The 15,986-nt window shown below is 35.4% G+C and overlaps 2 protein-coding genes across 4 annotated transcripts; both read left to right on the top strand.

The window, feature by feature from the left end:
- The first annotated feature begins 2,424 nt into the window (after positions 1 to 2,424).
- On the top strand, positions 2,425 to 8,398 carry LOC129294463 (protein KAKU4). 3 transcript variants are annotated; one of them, XM_054932859.1, is made up of 13 exons: positions 2,425 to 2,963; positions 3,322 to 3,389; positions 3,931 to 4,046; positions 4,137 to 4,249; positions 4,318 to 4,448; positions 4,561 to 4,734; positions 5,197 to 5,461; positions 5,609 to 5,688; positions 5,800 to 5,830; positions 6,134 to 6,209; positions 6,830 to 6,915; positions 7,129 to 7,225; positions 7,714 to 7,867. In XM_054932859.1, the coding sequence occupies exons 1-13, from the start codon at positions 2,678 to 2,680 to the stop codon at positions 7,724 to 7,726; spliced, it is 1,536 nt and encodes a 511-aa protein (XP_054788834.1). In that variant the 5' UTR covers positions 2,425 to 2,677; the 3' UTR covers positions 7,727 to 7,867. The 3 variants fall into 3 exon arrangements, with proteins under 3 accessions (XP_054788834.1, XP_054788833.1, XP_054788831.1); XM_054932858.1 differs by having other exon boundaries at positions 2,434 to 2,963; positions 6,134 to 6,182; positions 7,706 to 8,398; XM_054932856.1 differs by having other exon boundaries at positions 2,435 to 2,963; positions 7,706 to 8,398.
- A 1,278-nt stretch (positions 8,399 to 9,676) lies between these two features.
- LOC129294622 (COP9 signalosome complex subunit 5a-like) lies at positions 9,677 to 14,180 on the top strand. Its single transcript, XM_054933046.1, has 7 exons — positions 9,677 to 10,187; positions 10,515 to 10,796; positions 10,874 to 11,021; positions 11,179 to 11,261; positions 13,594 to 13,671; positions 13,758 to 13,864; positions 14,023 to 14,180. The coding sequence occupies exons 1-6, from the start codon at positions 9,780 to 9,782 to the stop codon at positions 13,845 to 13,847; spliced, it is 1,089 nt and encodes a 362-aa protein (XP_054789021.1). The 5' UTR covers positions 9,677 to 9,779; the 3' UTR covers positions 13,848 to 13,864; positions 14,023 to 14,180.
- The last annotated feature ends 1,806 nt before the right edge of the window (positions 14,181 to 15,986 follow it).

Genomic DNA, 15,986 nt, shown 5'->3' with positions numbered 1-15,986 from the left:
TAAGGATTTGGTAAGTATTTTTGTCTCCTCTTCAATCCATGCCAATAAAGACTAATGGACAAACACAGTTAGTATTTAACACTAAAAACTAATGACATCAAGATAAAGTCAACGGTTTGATCATTTTTACACCAACTCTATCAATGTTATGGATATTTTTATCATTTTCTCACTTTAAATTACTAGATATTCCTGATTAATCACTCGATGGGTATTTTGCACCTTAACCCTGAAATAATTAAGAAACAATAGTAGGCAAGTCGGCGATAAAAAAGTTAAAGATTATTTTTTACCAACAAAAATTAGAGATTAAGGAGGTTGATTTTAAATTTTAAAAGATGAGGGATTTTTTTGACATGCTCCAAATTTTAAGAGAGTTTTATATATTTTAACTTAATTATAATTATAAAATTAATATTATATTATGTTATATATAAACATTTAAAGACACGTTGGTCAAAAAATAACCCAAACCAAATCCATTACACACCCACACAAGAGGAGTGGGGAGGGAGAACCCACAATGAAATGAAGAAAAACTATTGGAGTTGATAATAAGAATTGGGTTTGATGGGCTATATTTATGCTTGTTCTTATAAAGGTTTGGACTTGAAAAATTGCATTTTTTCATGAAAACTAAGTTTTAAAGCTTAGGTTTGATAAGCCCAAAAAAATGAGTTACGGTTAGGGCAACTCTTTTAGACCCACTTTATTTTCACCCCTAAAAATAAATATTTTTTAATTTTTAAATTAAATTTAAATTTTAAAATATATATTTCTACTTTGATATAAAGATTTTAGTTATTTACTTTTAATTTTTAAACATTATAATTTATATTTTCAAAAATATATAAGATATTATAATTAAAATTTTTAATTTTAAAAAATAAAAAATAATAAAAATTGGTTTAAGGGTCCAGCTTTTAGACCTTTTAAATAAATGATGAGTTTAAAAAATAATAAATTTTGTGATAATTGAACTTATGGACTTGAGTCTTTTAAGATTAAATTTATATGAGCCACTCATTCATTTTTTATGTTTAAAAAAAAAAAATGAAGTGTAATCATTTATTGGGGAGATAGTGGTAGATCGATAGGTAATCGCCATGCCTATCACATCAATTTTTTTCTTTAAAAATATAGGTATGGAATTTGGTCTGACAAAAACCAAGTTATGTACCTTTACGTTGAAAAAAAATTTAAAATTTAGTTTGATTTAAATTGAGTTTTAAATTTATAGTATTTAAAAAATAATTTTTAAAAATATAGCATATTGATAAATAAATTTTTTTCCACAACACTCTGGTCAAATTGCCTCATTCTGTGTTGTTGACGAAAAATATCATGTCATCATCAAAATCTCTATATATAAACCCTAGATTATTGATATTTGTAAATTGTAAATTACGAATAGTGTAATTTATTTAAAATTCTATCATGCATGAATTAAAAAAAATGAGTCCGGTTAAAAATAATTTATATGAGATATTAAATATTCGTATGCTATGGGATGCCTCTAAAAATGAAAAGTTAGAAAATACAAAGACGCAGGTTATAGAAATATAATTTGTATTAATTATATTAACACAACAATATATATGTATATATATATATTTAATATTTTGATGATTCTGATTGTTCGCGAAATAATATATACTATGAGAGACAAAAAAAAAATCTGCAGTAAAAATAAAAGTAAAGCTAAAATAATAATTAAGTTATTAAATTTATTTCAAAATAGAAAAATTTTAATTTTAATTTTTATTTTAAATAACAAAATTAAAATTTATATTATATTCTTTCTCATAATTAATAACTTTAAATATAGATAATATTTAAAAATATAATTAATATCCCACCAAGTATCTCATATCAAAAATTAGATAATCTTTCTATGAAGCATTGAAAGACTATTTATTTTGGTAAATGTGCTTTTTTATCTTTAAAGTATTATTTAAAAAACACCTAATATCCTGAACAAGTGAGCAAAACAATTTTATTTTTAAAGTAATTAAAATAAAATATTATTACCTTTATCTTTAAATTTTTTAATGATTAACGTTAGAGTTTCACTTGATAATTTTTAATGATAAATAAAATTATTTTAATTAATAATTTAGGATGTTAGATGTTTTTTAAAAAATAATTTTGAAAAATGCACTTTTATTCTTTGTATTTTGATTTAATAATAAAACAATGAAACATCGCTAGCGCGTTGCCTTAACAGAGTCGCTCGCCCCGAATGTGGAGCCTCCACTTGCAGCAGCTGCCAGACTTGAAACTTCTTCGGTATTATTTATTGTTTTAAGTGCAAAACAAAAACGGTATTTCTTCCTTTTTTTTTTCCTAAAAAAACTTCATATAATAAGTTAACAACATCATATCAGGTTAATTTTCCAAAGAGGAACACACTATTTACTAATTTCAAGGGAAAAAAGACGACAAAGAAAGAAGGAGAGAAAAAAAGAGGGGGAATAAACTGAAGATAACCGCTCCAACGATCAAATGGAGGATTGTCAACAGCATCTCTTCCTTCTGTTCCTTCTCTCTCTCTCTCTCTCTCAGCAGAGGTTTTGAGTTTTGACGTCCGATAAGCAGAGAACTTCAACTCAAACCTCTGCTTCCTTCCTTCCTTCAATTTCTGCCTATCTGTCGTCTCTGCTCTCATACCGTTGCTATGGCTTCCATTTCCAGATCTCGACGACTTCCCGAGCCTCGATCCGGCGGCAAAATTGTCCGGCCCCGCCGAGCCGCTTCTGCCAAGACTCCTTACGACCGACCTGCTCCCTCCAATTCCACCTCTCGGAGCCCCAGTTGGCTCTCTCGTTTTGTTTTCTCCCCCACTCGTTCCATTGCTTCTGGTGCTGGCAAACTATTATCCACGGTTTTCGATTTAGAATCTTCGCCAACGTCCTCGTCCTCGTCCTCTTCTTCCTCGTCTTCTGCTAACGATTCCACTGCTGGTAATGCCTACACCATGTAACGAGTTTACGATTTCAAGTTGGATGCTTTATTTACTTGGAATTCTAGGGTTTTAAGTCTTAGTCTTTTGAAGTTATCAATTAGGAAAATTTTTTTATCTTTCTGCGTGAAGTGGAGTATGCAGAACTTTGACGTGCCAAGCTTAGCCTTCGACTTATTGGCGTAAGTGCCAGCTATTACAGCTATCCGAATGTGCTTAATTAGATTTACAAAATAGAAGATGTGGAATTATGTATTTTCATGCATATTTGCCCTGCTTTATTGTCAAGCAAGGACGTGACTTTAGTTTCGAACCCCCCATCCCCTCCTGAATAATGTGTCTGCTGTCCCTTGTTGCAGAGGAGGAAATTGGTAATGCTAACGACGACAATGGTATATCCTTTAAAGGCGATGATACCTTGAATAAGGTAATTGATTCCCTACTATTCTATATTGTGCCAGAGATGTCGTGCTAGTTTGCTTATTTAGTGGACCTGTTTTCCTACACTTCTATGCCTTTTTATTTTCGAAGTCCAACTGCTTTTGTACATTGAACATGCATGAAAATGAAAGTGGACAAACATGCATGTAGTCACTTACAATCACTTGTACATAGCACAAGCATGATATTATTCTTCATATTGTCGTCCTAAACATTTTGCTCTACTTGTATGTGGGCATCCAATAGCTTAGTGGACTATAGTCTTTTCCTTACTCCCTCCACCCACTCCTAAAAATAATAATAATAATAATAATAGTAATAGTAATATATTGTAGTAACTGATACACCTAAATAATTAATAATCATTTTAGATGTGGATTGCTAGGAGAACACTGCATATAACCTTTTCCGTTTAGCTGGAAGCAGTTTTGATCAATGTTTTTATTTGAATTGTTCCCCTGTTTTTGTATGGCATTGTCCATAAGATTTTTCTTTTTCTTTTTCTTTTTCTTTTTCTTTGGTTACAGAAGTGGGGGACATTAGAAGTGATCAATGCCTCTGGGAAGGATCTCCAACCAGTAGTTCAGGATAACAAAAACAAGCATGTCATTGAGCAGCTAATTATGTGCGAGACATTCTCAAGGTGCTGAAAAGTTGGAATTTTTATGTGTTTTAATACTGTTTTCTTTAGTTGTTCAGAATAAAATTTTAAAAGAGCTTAACATTTGAATAGGGAAGAATGTGATCGATTTATAAGAATAATTAGATCAAGAGTGGTGGATACTTCTGCCAATGAAGAACGGAATCAGAGGCCAAGTGATATGCTCATTAGGACTCTTGCAAATGGTATAGTCTTATCACACAACTCTAATCTTAGATGATTGCTGTTCCTGACCTTGTGGTTTCCAATACAGATTCACCTGATCTCAGCAGTGCAGCTGTTATGGAGGCAAAGAAATGGTTAAAGGAGCAGAAGTCCAGATTAGATTCAAATTCAGATTTAGGTTATGGAAGTCACAATTTAAATATGGCTACGTTGCCACAAGTTAGTAACTTTTTCTTTTTCTCTTGTATCAAAACATATCGTGATGCTTATACATACTTCCTCCTCCCCCTTGGGTTGTTTGGTTTTACCAATGGAGTTGGCTGGTCTGCAGGCTCTTAAAGATGAAGGGTCGCCTGTTGATGTGGCTAAGTCATATATGCGCTCACGCCCCCCTTGGTCATCTCCTTCTGTAGACCATAGCAAGCCTTTGACACCAATTGGAATTCAACTCTTAAAAGAAGACACGCCATATCCAGTTAGTGGCTATTCTGCATCATCCACCAAGGTGCAATTGACTGATTTTATGTTTTCAAATTATGTGTATATCATGTTCTTGTTGCTTTTATTATAGGGAAAGGCTTATTTTGTATTTAGACTGGTGTTTTTTAGCTTGATGTTGTTGACTGTTTTTTAGCTTGATGTTGTTGACTGGTACCGAGTTTGAACTTTAGACGATGAGTCCTGATTTCTTAAACAGATTCTCCCATGACAAGAGATATTGATAAACCAGAACAGTCATTAGTGCTGAAATTCATGATGTGCCACTTTTGTATCCAAATGGACATTAGATTGAGGACAAGACAAACTTATTCATGTAGGTTTTGATTTTAGCACTACGTGAATGTTACTTTGCCAAGGAAGTTGTATATGTTAGTTTTTATGTAGATAACTCAGTCATTAGGGTGAAATGTCAAAACATTATGCTTATAGATTATAGCATGATTCATGTGCTGATTATGGGATGCAGTTGAAAAGGGATTCTCCAGCTACGGGGTCATGGAGTATTCAGGATGAAATACGAAGAGTACGTTCCAGGGCAACTGAGCAGATGCTTAGTTCACTTCCCTCCTCAAAGATTGATTGGTCTGCATTTGCTGTGGAATGTAAAAATAACGTGAATCCTTCAGCTACTGAAAATATTGAATCTGCTGTGGGAGAGAAAGTGCCTAATTTTACCAATTCAGTATCATCTTTGAACCTGGTCAATGAATTTAATACTCATGAAGCTTCAGGTATGATTCTTCATCTGTGAGAAACCCATCTGTTCAGTGGTATTCATTCATCTGTCGCAGGACAGATAGCTTCATTTGGATTTTTTTGGGAACATGAATTACTTTTTTCTGACGTCTAAAACATTTTACCTCATCTTTTGCCCTTAGATCTGGAGAGGAAACAGGGTGATGTTCAACTTGAAAGTGCCCGTTCTGATTCAGCTAACATTAATTCAGAACAAAATCAGGTGCTTATAAGCCTATCTTCAGGCTTTCTTTTTTCCATTTTTATGACATTCTTAATCATAATTATTTTATCTGATGTCCTAACATAGTTGAACTTTTTGCATTTTTATAAGGGCTCTCAAACCAATGTTTGGCAAACTGAAGGTAAATGCTACTGATATTTCACCAGGTTAAATTTTTATCTGTTCCAACTGTACCGATTCCTTCATACTGCTTGATTTCAGCTTTTAGGCTCATATATTTACTTGGATTATGACACCACAAGTAATTATCTATCTTCATCTTAGTACTGAGAAATAAGAAGGTTGTAAGTGGGAATTTTGTGCCTTTTGTTGCTGTGCCTGTAATTTGAACAACAGATGAAACATTTATCATTTATGCATGCTCATAGTTTTCATTTCCCCCATTACAAGTTTTAATTTGCATATGAAAAATCATGCCACGTAGGTTCACATGATGACTGCAGAGAGAGAACAATTTCAGAGCATAAACTAAGGTCGGCAGATGATGTGATAACAAACGGGTTAGAATATATTTTTCTTGTTTGCATTCCTCTCTTTTTAATAGTTTTGTTAGATTTTTATCAGGTTGATTAATTTTTATTTTCTGATATTTTTTTCATTTCCTCGTCCCACTTTGACTTTTCTTTAACTGGGTTTCTTTTTTCTTTTTTGATCTATGGAGTGCTTGGGAATTGATTTTGGAGTTCTTATTAGTGTATAAATTAACCAACAACAATTTCATTTTCCTTTTTTGCTTTTCTGAGGGATCTTAAACTTTCTAGTCTCTAACTTGGTTAAAATTTCAGTATGGTGCTCTCTATGTTTGAAATTGATCTTCTCCTTATCAGAAGTAGCCTGAATTCCCATATTTGGATATTGATGATGGAACTTTCTGTGAGTGACCAATGGGAAAATGTTCCAACTTTAAGGCATCACAATGGCAAAATTGCTTCAATGAAAATTTAATTTATGTCTAAGTTTGTAATCCTGTTCAGCCATCTATAATGAACTGATTGTCTCAGGTATTTGGGTCTAATCAGGCTTACGTTGGGGAATCTGGATGGTGTCTATTCTTTTTTCCCTTTCTGGAGTATATTTTTAGTTATTTGTCTTGGTTTTAACATTTCGTTGAATGTGATAGTGTTGGTGGCATGGTTAAAGTAAATGGCGTCAGTGATATGAATGGGGCGAACTATGAGATAGATTCAACGAAAGAAACCAGAGAAGGTATTCTTGTCTCTTCTTCCGTGAACATGTTTTACATTTTTTGGATGACCCGTTTTCATATATTGTGCTAGTTTTCAACATGACCTTTACATTCATCTATCAGATGTATGTAGGGTTGGAGGATGCTTGAAATTTTCCTTATTTTGAAGTACTTAAGTCAATCTATTTTATCCAGCATTTTCAAACATTAGGTTCTTATCCTTCTGAATGCAGCTTCAGAGTCTGTATTGCATGACGGAAGCTGTTCAGTGCTTAAAGAGAAGGTAGGAGCAGATGTGTCAGCAAATGGCTTCCCCTCCTCAGGACCCAGGTAAATGTATGGTACCTTAATTATGATTATAAATTATGTTATGCTAGTGAATGTAATCAAAGTGTTGGTAGCTCAAACAAGCAATGATTCTCATTTGCACCCCACCATCTCAATTACTAGAAAAAATAATGAGAAAATATAACTTTGGATCCCTGTATTTTCTTTTTCAGTATTCTAGGTCCTTATACCTTTGTTTTTTGATGTTTTAGGTCTCTCCATAAGCGGTGTTATAAGGACCGAGAATACTGAAAAGCAAAAATTTAGGGACCTAAAACACAAAAAAAAAGTGCAGGGATCTATAGTAATATTCGAGCAAAGTACAGAAATCTAAAGTTATGTGTTGTTAAAAATAATTGATTAGCTTGAAAAATCATATCAGGAGAATCAGTGAACTTCTTTCACATGTCTGGGAATATTTGGGGGGCAGTTTGTCCTTATGGTGAAAAAATAAATTAATTTTTTCATTTCCATGCTTTCTAGTAATGCAGGGCCGGGTACTGAACAAAATGATAAAACGTTGGATAACAAACACGATACAGTTGGTTTAGGTGATGAAAGGATATCTAAGGGTGCAGCTGAACAAGAGACTTGTGAACCAAGGAGTGGTACTTGCACGGAGGTTCCTGATGTGACTGTAAACAACAACATTGCGACCAATGAAGATGACGGTGTTGCCACTGGCTCGCAGAACAGTTCAAGTGTCCAAAATGAGTTTGAGCAGGAACATTCTGAGGTAGCTCCAGAACCAGACTTGGCAGTGTCCACGAGGAGCATTGCTGATAAGCAAAAGGGTAAAAGAATTAGCAAATATAACCGAAGAGGCAGAAGCAGAGGCAGGGCTGCCAAGTGAGGTGGGGGTTGTATAACGTGTGCCAAATCCTTTGTAACTTACTGTTAGCTTAGAATGTAGGGATTGTGTGTTGTGCATCCGCAGATCAACTTCTTGTGAAATCAACGTTTAGGAGTCCACATCTACTTGGGCTGCGTGTGCTGGCCCCTTCCGTTCTGTTCTGCTCGGTGATTATTGCCCACAATTTAGGTTCCAGGAAATTGGATATTTGTACGCATTTGCTGTGAAAATTGGTTAAATGCATCAAAGTGGGATTTTGTTCGTTTTCAGAAATTAAACAGGATAACTGGTTCTAATTATGCACTTTGTGGCTCTTTGAATGAGTTGGGATCTCTTCTTTTCTTTCTTCTATTCGTGCAATTAACCTTGCAGCCCAAGTTATTTTTTCTTCAAATCAGATGACCTTTCATTTTTTTTTTAATTGCTTCTAAGCACCTTCCTATTAAAAGCATTTGAGACACGGTTGGGTTATTGTTCACTGTAGTCCCCCGTTTTTATGATGGCTTGGAATCACGAAGAAATTTCATTGTTGGTACAGTTATTTTCAGATAAAAAAGAAAAAAAGGACACTTGTACACAAAAATTAAATTTAACCAAATCAATTTCTATCAACTATACCGATCATCAATTTTTTTATGCTTAATAAAAGCTAACAGCTATTATAAAACTGTCAAACATTTGCAACAATTTTTCTTTCGAAAAACTGTTCTACAAGATAACCGTTGGCGTGCAATAATGCGAATGATTATAGTTTTTTTTTTTTTTGTTTAAGGGTTGGGATTGTTCAGCTGCTTCCTTGGCTAAATGAGGGGAGATTCTATTTTATGTTTTTATATTTATAAAATAATATTTCTTTTGTTTATAATTATAAGATATTTTTAATTTTTAATCAGGCTCTGCCTCTTAAAAAATAGTTAGCATCATTAATTTTTTTTTTTTACTCATTTTATATCTATCCATATTTAACAGCTTAATTTAATGACAACTAAATATAAAAATCTCATTTGTTTTAAATTTTCATTAATGACATTTTTAGGAAAACTACATTGATTATGAATAAAAGTATCAAAATGTCTTATAATTCTAGATAGAGAGAGTATTTTTTTTTTGGGTCCAAGTGACAATTTTATTTAAGATTATTAAAATAGCTTAGTCAAATTATTTTTCAAAATATTTATACAAAAAGGAAGTTAGAAAAATATATTCTTAAGCATGCCTAATACTTTTGGTCAACAGGGCATGCCTAACACTTAAATTAGTCAATTTTAGCTCAATCAGTCTAAGTTAATTTTTTAGTGTTACGGCTGTATCATCTCACCTCCCTCACAAGTAACGAGAGAGACGTTGCAAATCATATCCCTGTCAAGTACGCTTTCATAAGTTTATAGTACGTGAATGTGAGTTTCAATGATAAAATGACATTGCAGCAACTGATTAATACTTGACCTTCTAATTTGTTGTTTATAATTAATTAAAACTCAATTAAATTTCTCTCATTGCTTATAGGCACAATCCTGTTCGAAAAATTCAATTAAATTTGATTATAACTTGTTTTTTCATAAATAGGGTTCGGAGTTGTAATTTTACCATCAACACACATTGCATACATGACCCATTGATGGTCATATTGCCGCAGAACGGCAGACACGAAATACTTGAGAAGATCAAAAGGGTCTGTTTCCTCCAAGCGCAGTCACAGAAATCATGGAGCTTTCCCCTTCATCTGCTGTGATCGCCCAACAAACTTGGGAGCTTGAGAACAACATCATCCCCATGGACTCTCCCACTACCAGCGCCGACCAAGCCTCCGACGCCATCTTCTACTACGACGAGGCCGCCCAGACCGAATTCCAGAGAAGCAAGCCTTGGGTTAACGACCCCCACTACTTCAAGCGTGTCAAGATCTCTGCTCTTGCCCTTCTCAAGATGGTTGTCCATGCTCGCTCTGGTGGCACTATTGAAGTCATGGGTCTCATGCAGGGTAAGACCGATGGCGATGCCATCATCGTCATGGACGCCTTCGCTTTGCCCGTTGAAGGCACCGAAACTCGTGTCAATGCCCAAGCCGATGCCTACGAATATATGGTTGATTATTCTCAGACTAACAAGCAGGTTCGCGCTTGCGTGCCGATGTTTCCTTCCCTTTCTTTCTTTTATTTTCTGTCAATTTGTTGCCTTCCTGATTTACTTAATGGAGTTCGAAGGATTCCTCGGAAAATGGGAAAACCCTAGTCCATGGTAAAGGTCGCCAGTTTGAGAATCCTCGTTTATATCTTGTTTACCCGAGTTATGAAGTTTTTCACTTTTATAATTTGAATTCGATGATCAAGAGCCCTAGTTTATGAGAAATGAAATTCCGTTGCCACTGTGTAACTTGAGGGGTCTTTGTCAATGCCCAAGCTTCTCTATGGTTAGCTCATGAAGTATATCCTCGTGTAGGCTGGGCGTCTGGAAAATGTTGTTGGATGGTATCATTCTCACCCTGGTTATGGATGCTGGCTTTCGGGTATTGACGTGTCTACACAAATGCTAAATCAGCAATTTCAAGAGCCCTTCCTGGCTGTAGTCATTGACCCGACAAGGACGGTCTCTGCTGGAAAAGTTGATATTGGAGCGTTCAGGACATACCCAGAAGGTTATAAGCCTTCAGACGAGCCTGTATCTGAGTACCAAACCATCCCGTTAAATAAGATTGAAGACTTTGGTGTTCACTGTAAACAGGTTATTCTTCTTTATTGTCTACCTCTTTTAAGGACGTGTTCTATTATTTTCTGAACTCGATTTGTGTGCTTTTGCAGTATTATGCTTTGGATATCACTTACTTTAAGTCTTCTCTTGATTCACATCTCTTGGATCTTCTATGGAACAAATATTGGGTGAATACACTTTCATCTTCTCCGTTATTGGGTAATGGAGAATATGTTGCTGGACAAATATCAGATCTAGGTATTATTATGTAGCATATCGTTGCTTCAATTTCTTTGGTGCCATTTCTGCTGTTTCGATACTGAAATATTTTATTTCTATGCTTTTGTTAAGAAATGGGTTATGGCATAATCGTACAAGTTATAAATATCTTGATTGTTAAATTTCATTGTTGCAGCTGAAAAGCTAGAACAAGCAGAAAATCAGTTGGCACACCCACGCTTTGGGTCAATAATTGGTCCTCCTCAAAAAAAGAAAGGAGTAAGTGATTACTACTTTAGCAATTTCCTGCCTGCTATACATGGTAGTACTTCTTGTTAGTTTGAAGTCAGAAGTCAGACATTAGTTTAAGCTGATATGCGGAATGTGTCCCTATAACCTGTTGGTACTCAATCCTTCCTCGCTGTTATTTACCCTTTACTTTAAGTTGTGGGAAAACTTTGATATGCGTCTTCCCATTGAAATGTTATTCTATGGTCAACTGTGAGAACCCATGATCAAGATATTGTTTCTAGCTTTGCCATTGGTTATTAGCCTTTCTAGAAAATCTACAGACAACTTAGAAATAAGATGAATAATAATCATTACAATAGCTGTTTTGACGTCGGATTTAAGCCACTTCTGTCATGGTCTATCCATCACTGAAACTATGCCATGGGATTTGGGATCGGAGATCATTTTCCAAAATAAAAATTTTCTTCTGATCCTGCACTACGTCTTGGCATATAAAGAAGAGAATGATTTACAGGATCGCATTGGAGCTGAATATATGTCACAGAATTTCCCATGTTTTTTTATTTTTGTAATGTGCACACAATGCGTTGAATGGAGGGTTTTTAATTCCTGGAAACTAGACACCAATTTGATGGAGGTATGCTCAATCAAACCCTCCTTTCAAGAGAAGGGAGCTGTTATAAGTATCAAAGTACTGCACATCCCAAAGGGATACAAATGCATCATGTGTTTTTAGCCTTGCATCATATGTTTATGACTGTAACAAAAGACCATGCAAGCTTTTTTATGTGTGAAATCAAATAGCAGAAGAACTCATCTAGCCTTTCCTGTTCTGAGGAGGATGGTGTTAGTGGAAATGTTTGAACTTTTATAAGATCCATGCATGCTTCAATTACTTGCACATTCGTTTTTGTTCACTGAGAGGACTTATTTAAAACCCCTTATCCCACATGCCTTCAATGTCAATGTTGCAGTTTTTCATAAATCAGAAAGATTTTTAATGAATATGAAATGAACAAGTTGCAGCTTGATTGAGCATCTGATTTAAGTTTCTGTATTCCCTCTTAAACATGGTTTCTTTGTTAGTTTTCCGGGATAAATCATTTGTTGTATTACTTGGAATTTGTGTAGTCTTACTATTTGGAAGTGATGATTATTTCAACTTTCAAGTTGAGTTTCTTCTTTTTTCTGTCTTAGAGAGCATTCTCAGTCGGTCTTATAGATTTTGGTTCAGTAATATTTAATGTTCTGGTTAGAAGGTTATGTATTTTATTAAAATGAATTTATGAATGAGGTTTGTATCCTGGAGCTTATCTCTCTATTTGGCTATATCGTACCTCTATCAAATTTATTTATTTGCCTCATTTCTGATTGATTTTCTTTGGACAGTGGAGTCTCTGCCGGTTACTTTTAAAACTACCATTGCTTTCAAGATCCTCTTATTTTTATAACTGTTGAATGTTCTGTGCATCTACAGTAAACTGTAAGCCTATACATACACCAACCCCTTAAACTTCTGAAACCAGAAAATACTCTTTGAAATTTGTCCTTCAAACTTTAGATCCTTCTGTTCTGTTCTCTATGAAGCCCATGGAATGAGGTACCACATCAAATTCTGTTATAGGTAAAAGTGCATTTTTGTCTCTAAAGTATTATTCGAGAGGCACCCAATATTTTAAACTATTGGTCAGAGCAAGTTTGCCTTTAAAATAATGAAAACGGAGCATTTTTGCCTTTGTTGTGAAATTCTCTAACAGTCATTGTTGGAGAATACTTCAAGGGAAAAAAAATACAGTTTTACCCTTTTTTCATTTGTCACATGGCATGCTCCAATCAGATTGCGATTAAATGAATGTTGTAAAAGCTTGAGATATTAAAGCAAGGCATGGTAATTGGACATGTAAAGGGACAATATGATGGAAATAACAAAGGTCGATAATTCAGGGGTGTGCTTGCAAGTAACCTACAATTGGAGCTTGACTGCATTTGCGGGGCCATGGCGAGGTGTTATTTGCATCTTTCCTTTCGCTTACAAGTTTATCAAAACAAGGGGTTCTCTTTGTTCTCACTAGCACACTCAAAATGACCACAAATTAAAATGTGGTGGGCTCACTTAATTTGAGTGCACCATAATAGCATACTACCGCGCAACCGCTATAGTCCGGAAATGGGATTTTATGTAGGCACGGCTTCCCCAGCATGCCATAGAGTTTTAAAAGAGATCTTGTCCTTTTGAGATGATGGGCACCATACCTGATCTCAATGCCGATTTTTACTTCCTCCTACTCCCCCCCCCCTTTCCTTGTGCTTCCTTTTTACCCCTTTTCATGTCATATGCTGATTTCTCAATGCATTGCAGGAAGAATCTCCACTTGCTAAGATTACTCGTGACAGTGCAAAAATTACTGTAGAGCAAGTACATGGCCTGATGTCGCAGGTGAGTTGCATTGAAACAGTTTCTGCTAGTCCCCTAAAACTTTTTTCAATACGTAGGCTCTTCTTACATTTTTGGTGTATAAATAGGTCATCAAGGATATCCTCTTCAACTCTGTTCGTCAAGCAAACAAATCTATCGCGGAAGCATCTGGCCCTGAACCAATGATTGAAAGTTGATTCTGGCATCATGAAGGGTTGCATTTTTAATTCCATTTTTGGTGATTTCTATACATCCTCCGCTGATTCTGGCATCTACTGTGTCTTGTTGCCTGCCCTTTTTCTTTTTAAAGTGTTGTTTATTTCCATCTTTTCCTCCTCAAGACCACCCATTTATTTTCTTTTCTTCTCTTAGGGGCAATGTTAGGGAATATATTACTATCAACTAGGCAATCAACAATAGAGACTCGGTTCTTTTGAGATGGTGCTGCATATAGCACAAGCTCATCATACGGTTACCTCAAGCTCAACTTGTGGTTGCATTGGAATCCGATAATTGCCATTTACTTGAAACTTCACGTTCCTTGTTCATTTTGAACTAACCAATTCTAATCGTTGTTTGGTTACGCTATTTGGTCTGGCATATCTGTTCATTGTCTTGGGTAGATACAATGTGATTAAAAGTAAAGTATAATTTTGAGAATAAGAAATATTATCGCGACATTGCTTTTGCAGAGCAAAATAAAGGAAAAGAACTGAGGAAGGTGTAAAGAGAATTTTATCCGATCCTTGTTATCAAACAAGCCCTTGAGTGCCATAGCCACTATTGGTATAGGATTTATGTAAGAGAAATTCTTAATTTATGAATGATTATTAGATGAAGCTGAGAGACGTGTGAATGGCTGGAATCTTTAGGTGGGATTTGCTAGGCAAATGGTTACCGTTTTGATTTTTCTCTTTGCGGGTCCATTATTATTATTCTCTTCCTGGGCCGGTGACTTGTTCTGCTCTTTTATTAAATCACTAGATCATGTCATTTCAAGAATCTTAGGCCTGGTATTGACGGAGAGCGAGATTCTTTTTTCTGATGGTCCCTAAAGCTATCATGTGAATCTGATAAAAGGAGAAAGAATAAAGGCATGCACAGAATAACTTAGGGAGGGGACATTTGTTTATAAAAAGCTATTTTTGTCCACGTTATTATTGAAAAATTATATAATTAATATATTTTAGTTAAAGGATACGAAAGCTGAAATATAAAAAACGGCGTGAGTATGTTTTTTTTTTTTCCTTAGTTCATTAAGTGGTCATTAAAATGCTCCAACCTGGGGACGTATAACGTCTATTTCTTGAAGTGCATGTAAACACCACATGAAAGGCCTTGCAAAAAGCCGTGCGGTTCATCAATTCCACTAGCAATGTCTCCGTGTCTCACTAGTCACCACCACAAAGCCACGCCTTGCCTTTTGTTCCTTTGATACTTTTCTCCCAGTCTCTCTCTCTCTCTCTCTCTCTCTCTCACACACACCCACACACACTCGTAAACATGTTTAGGTTCAACTGTCTCTAGTCTCTAACAGAATTTATCACAGCCATACAAGTGTGTTCTTCTTCACTTTTCCAGAATCTATCTTCCTTCCCCGCCCAAGTCTTTGAAGTAAACTCCTAATTCTACTTGTATCTTTCATGTTCCCCACACTTCACTCACTCTGACATGCCTATTTCTCTTTCATGTGAAGTCCATCTATCACGTTCACGTACCTGTTCAACATTGTCACGCCCTTCCGTGAACCATCTTTTGTCATGGACCTCCACAGTGATCTCCAAGTTGCTCTGCCCATTCCAGAAATTAAACCAGAGGTTCATGCCACGACAGCGATGAATCGTTTCTCACACCACATGTGACTTGTGCTTACATGACTCAAAAATCAAATGGGGTAATTAGAATTAACCACACAAATCTTGCAAAATCAGGTCCAGAGCCGGAACAGTGGGGCAAAAAGAAAAAGGGAAAAGAGAAAGAGGACATTAGGAGAAGGTAGCTAGGTAGAGATAAGGCTGTGGAATGGGCATCAAAAGTGACGGATGGGTAAGCAATTCGGAGTTATCACAAACGGTGATCTGGTGCCATCATTGTATTTCAAGTGCCTAACATAGAGAGATCCGTCTCAAATCATTTTCAAAACCATCTCATTCAGAATTCTCACATGTATTCTCACTGACCCACTGCATCCCATTCTGCTAACACCGTCCATATCTTGTGTCTTTTCCCTCACACTCAGAATCTTTGCCACAACTTGCTGCTCATCCTTAGCTCATTGGCTAATTAAACCAGGCAAATTTTAGTGCCTCTCAAATTCCACAACTATGCAGTCCACT

This window comes from Prosopis cineraria, unplaced genomic scaffold, assembly GCF_029017545.1.
Source record: "Prosopis cineraria cultivar Desert tree isolate PC_DT_omini unplaced genomic scaffold, ASM2901754v1 PC15, whole genome shotgun sequence".
Taxonomy (NCBI): domain Eukaryota; kingdom Viridiplantae; phylum Streptophyta; class Magnoliopsida; order Fabales; family Fabaceae; genus Prosopis; species Prosopis cineraria.
The sequence above is the reverse complement of the archived record's forward strand: the minus strand, read 5'-3'. Positions and strand labels throughout refer to the sequence as shown.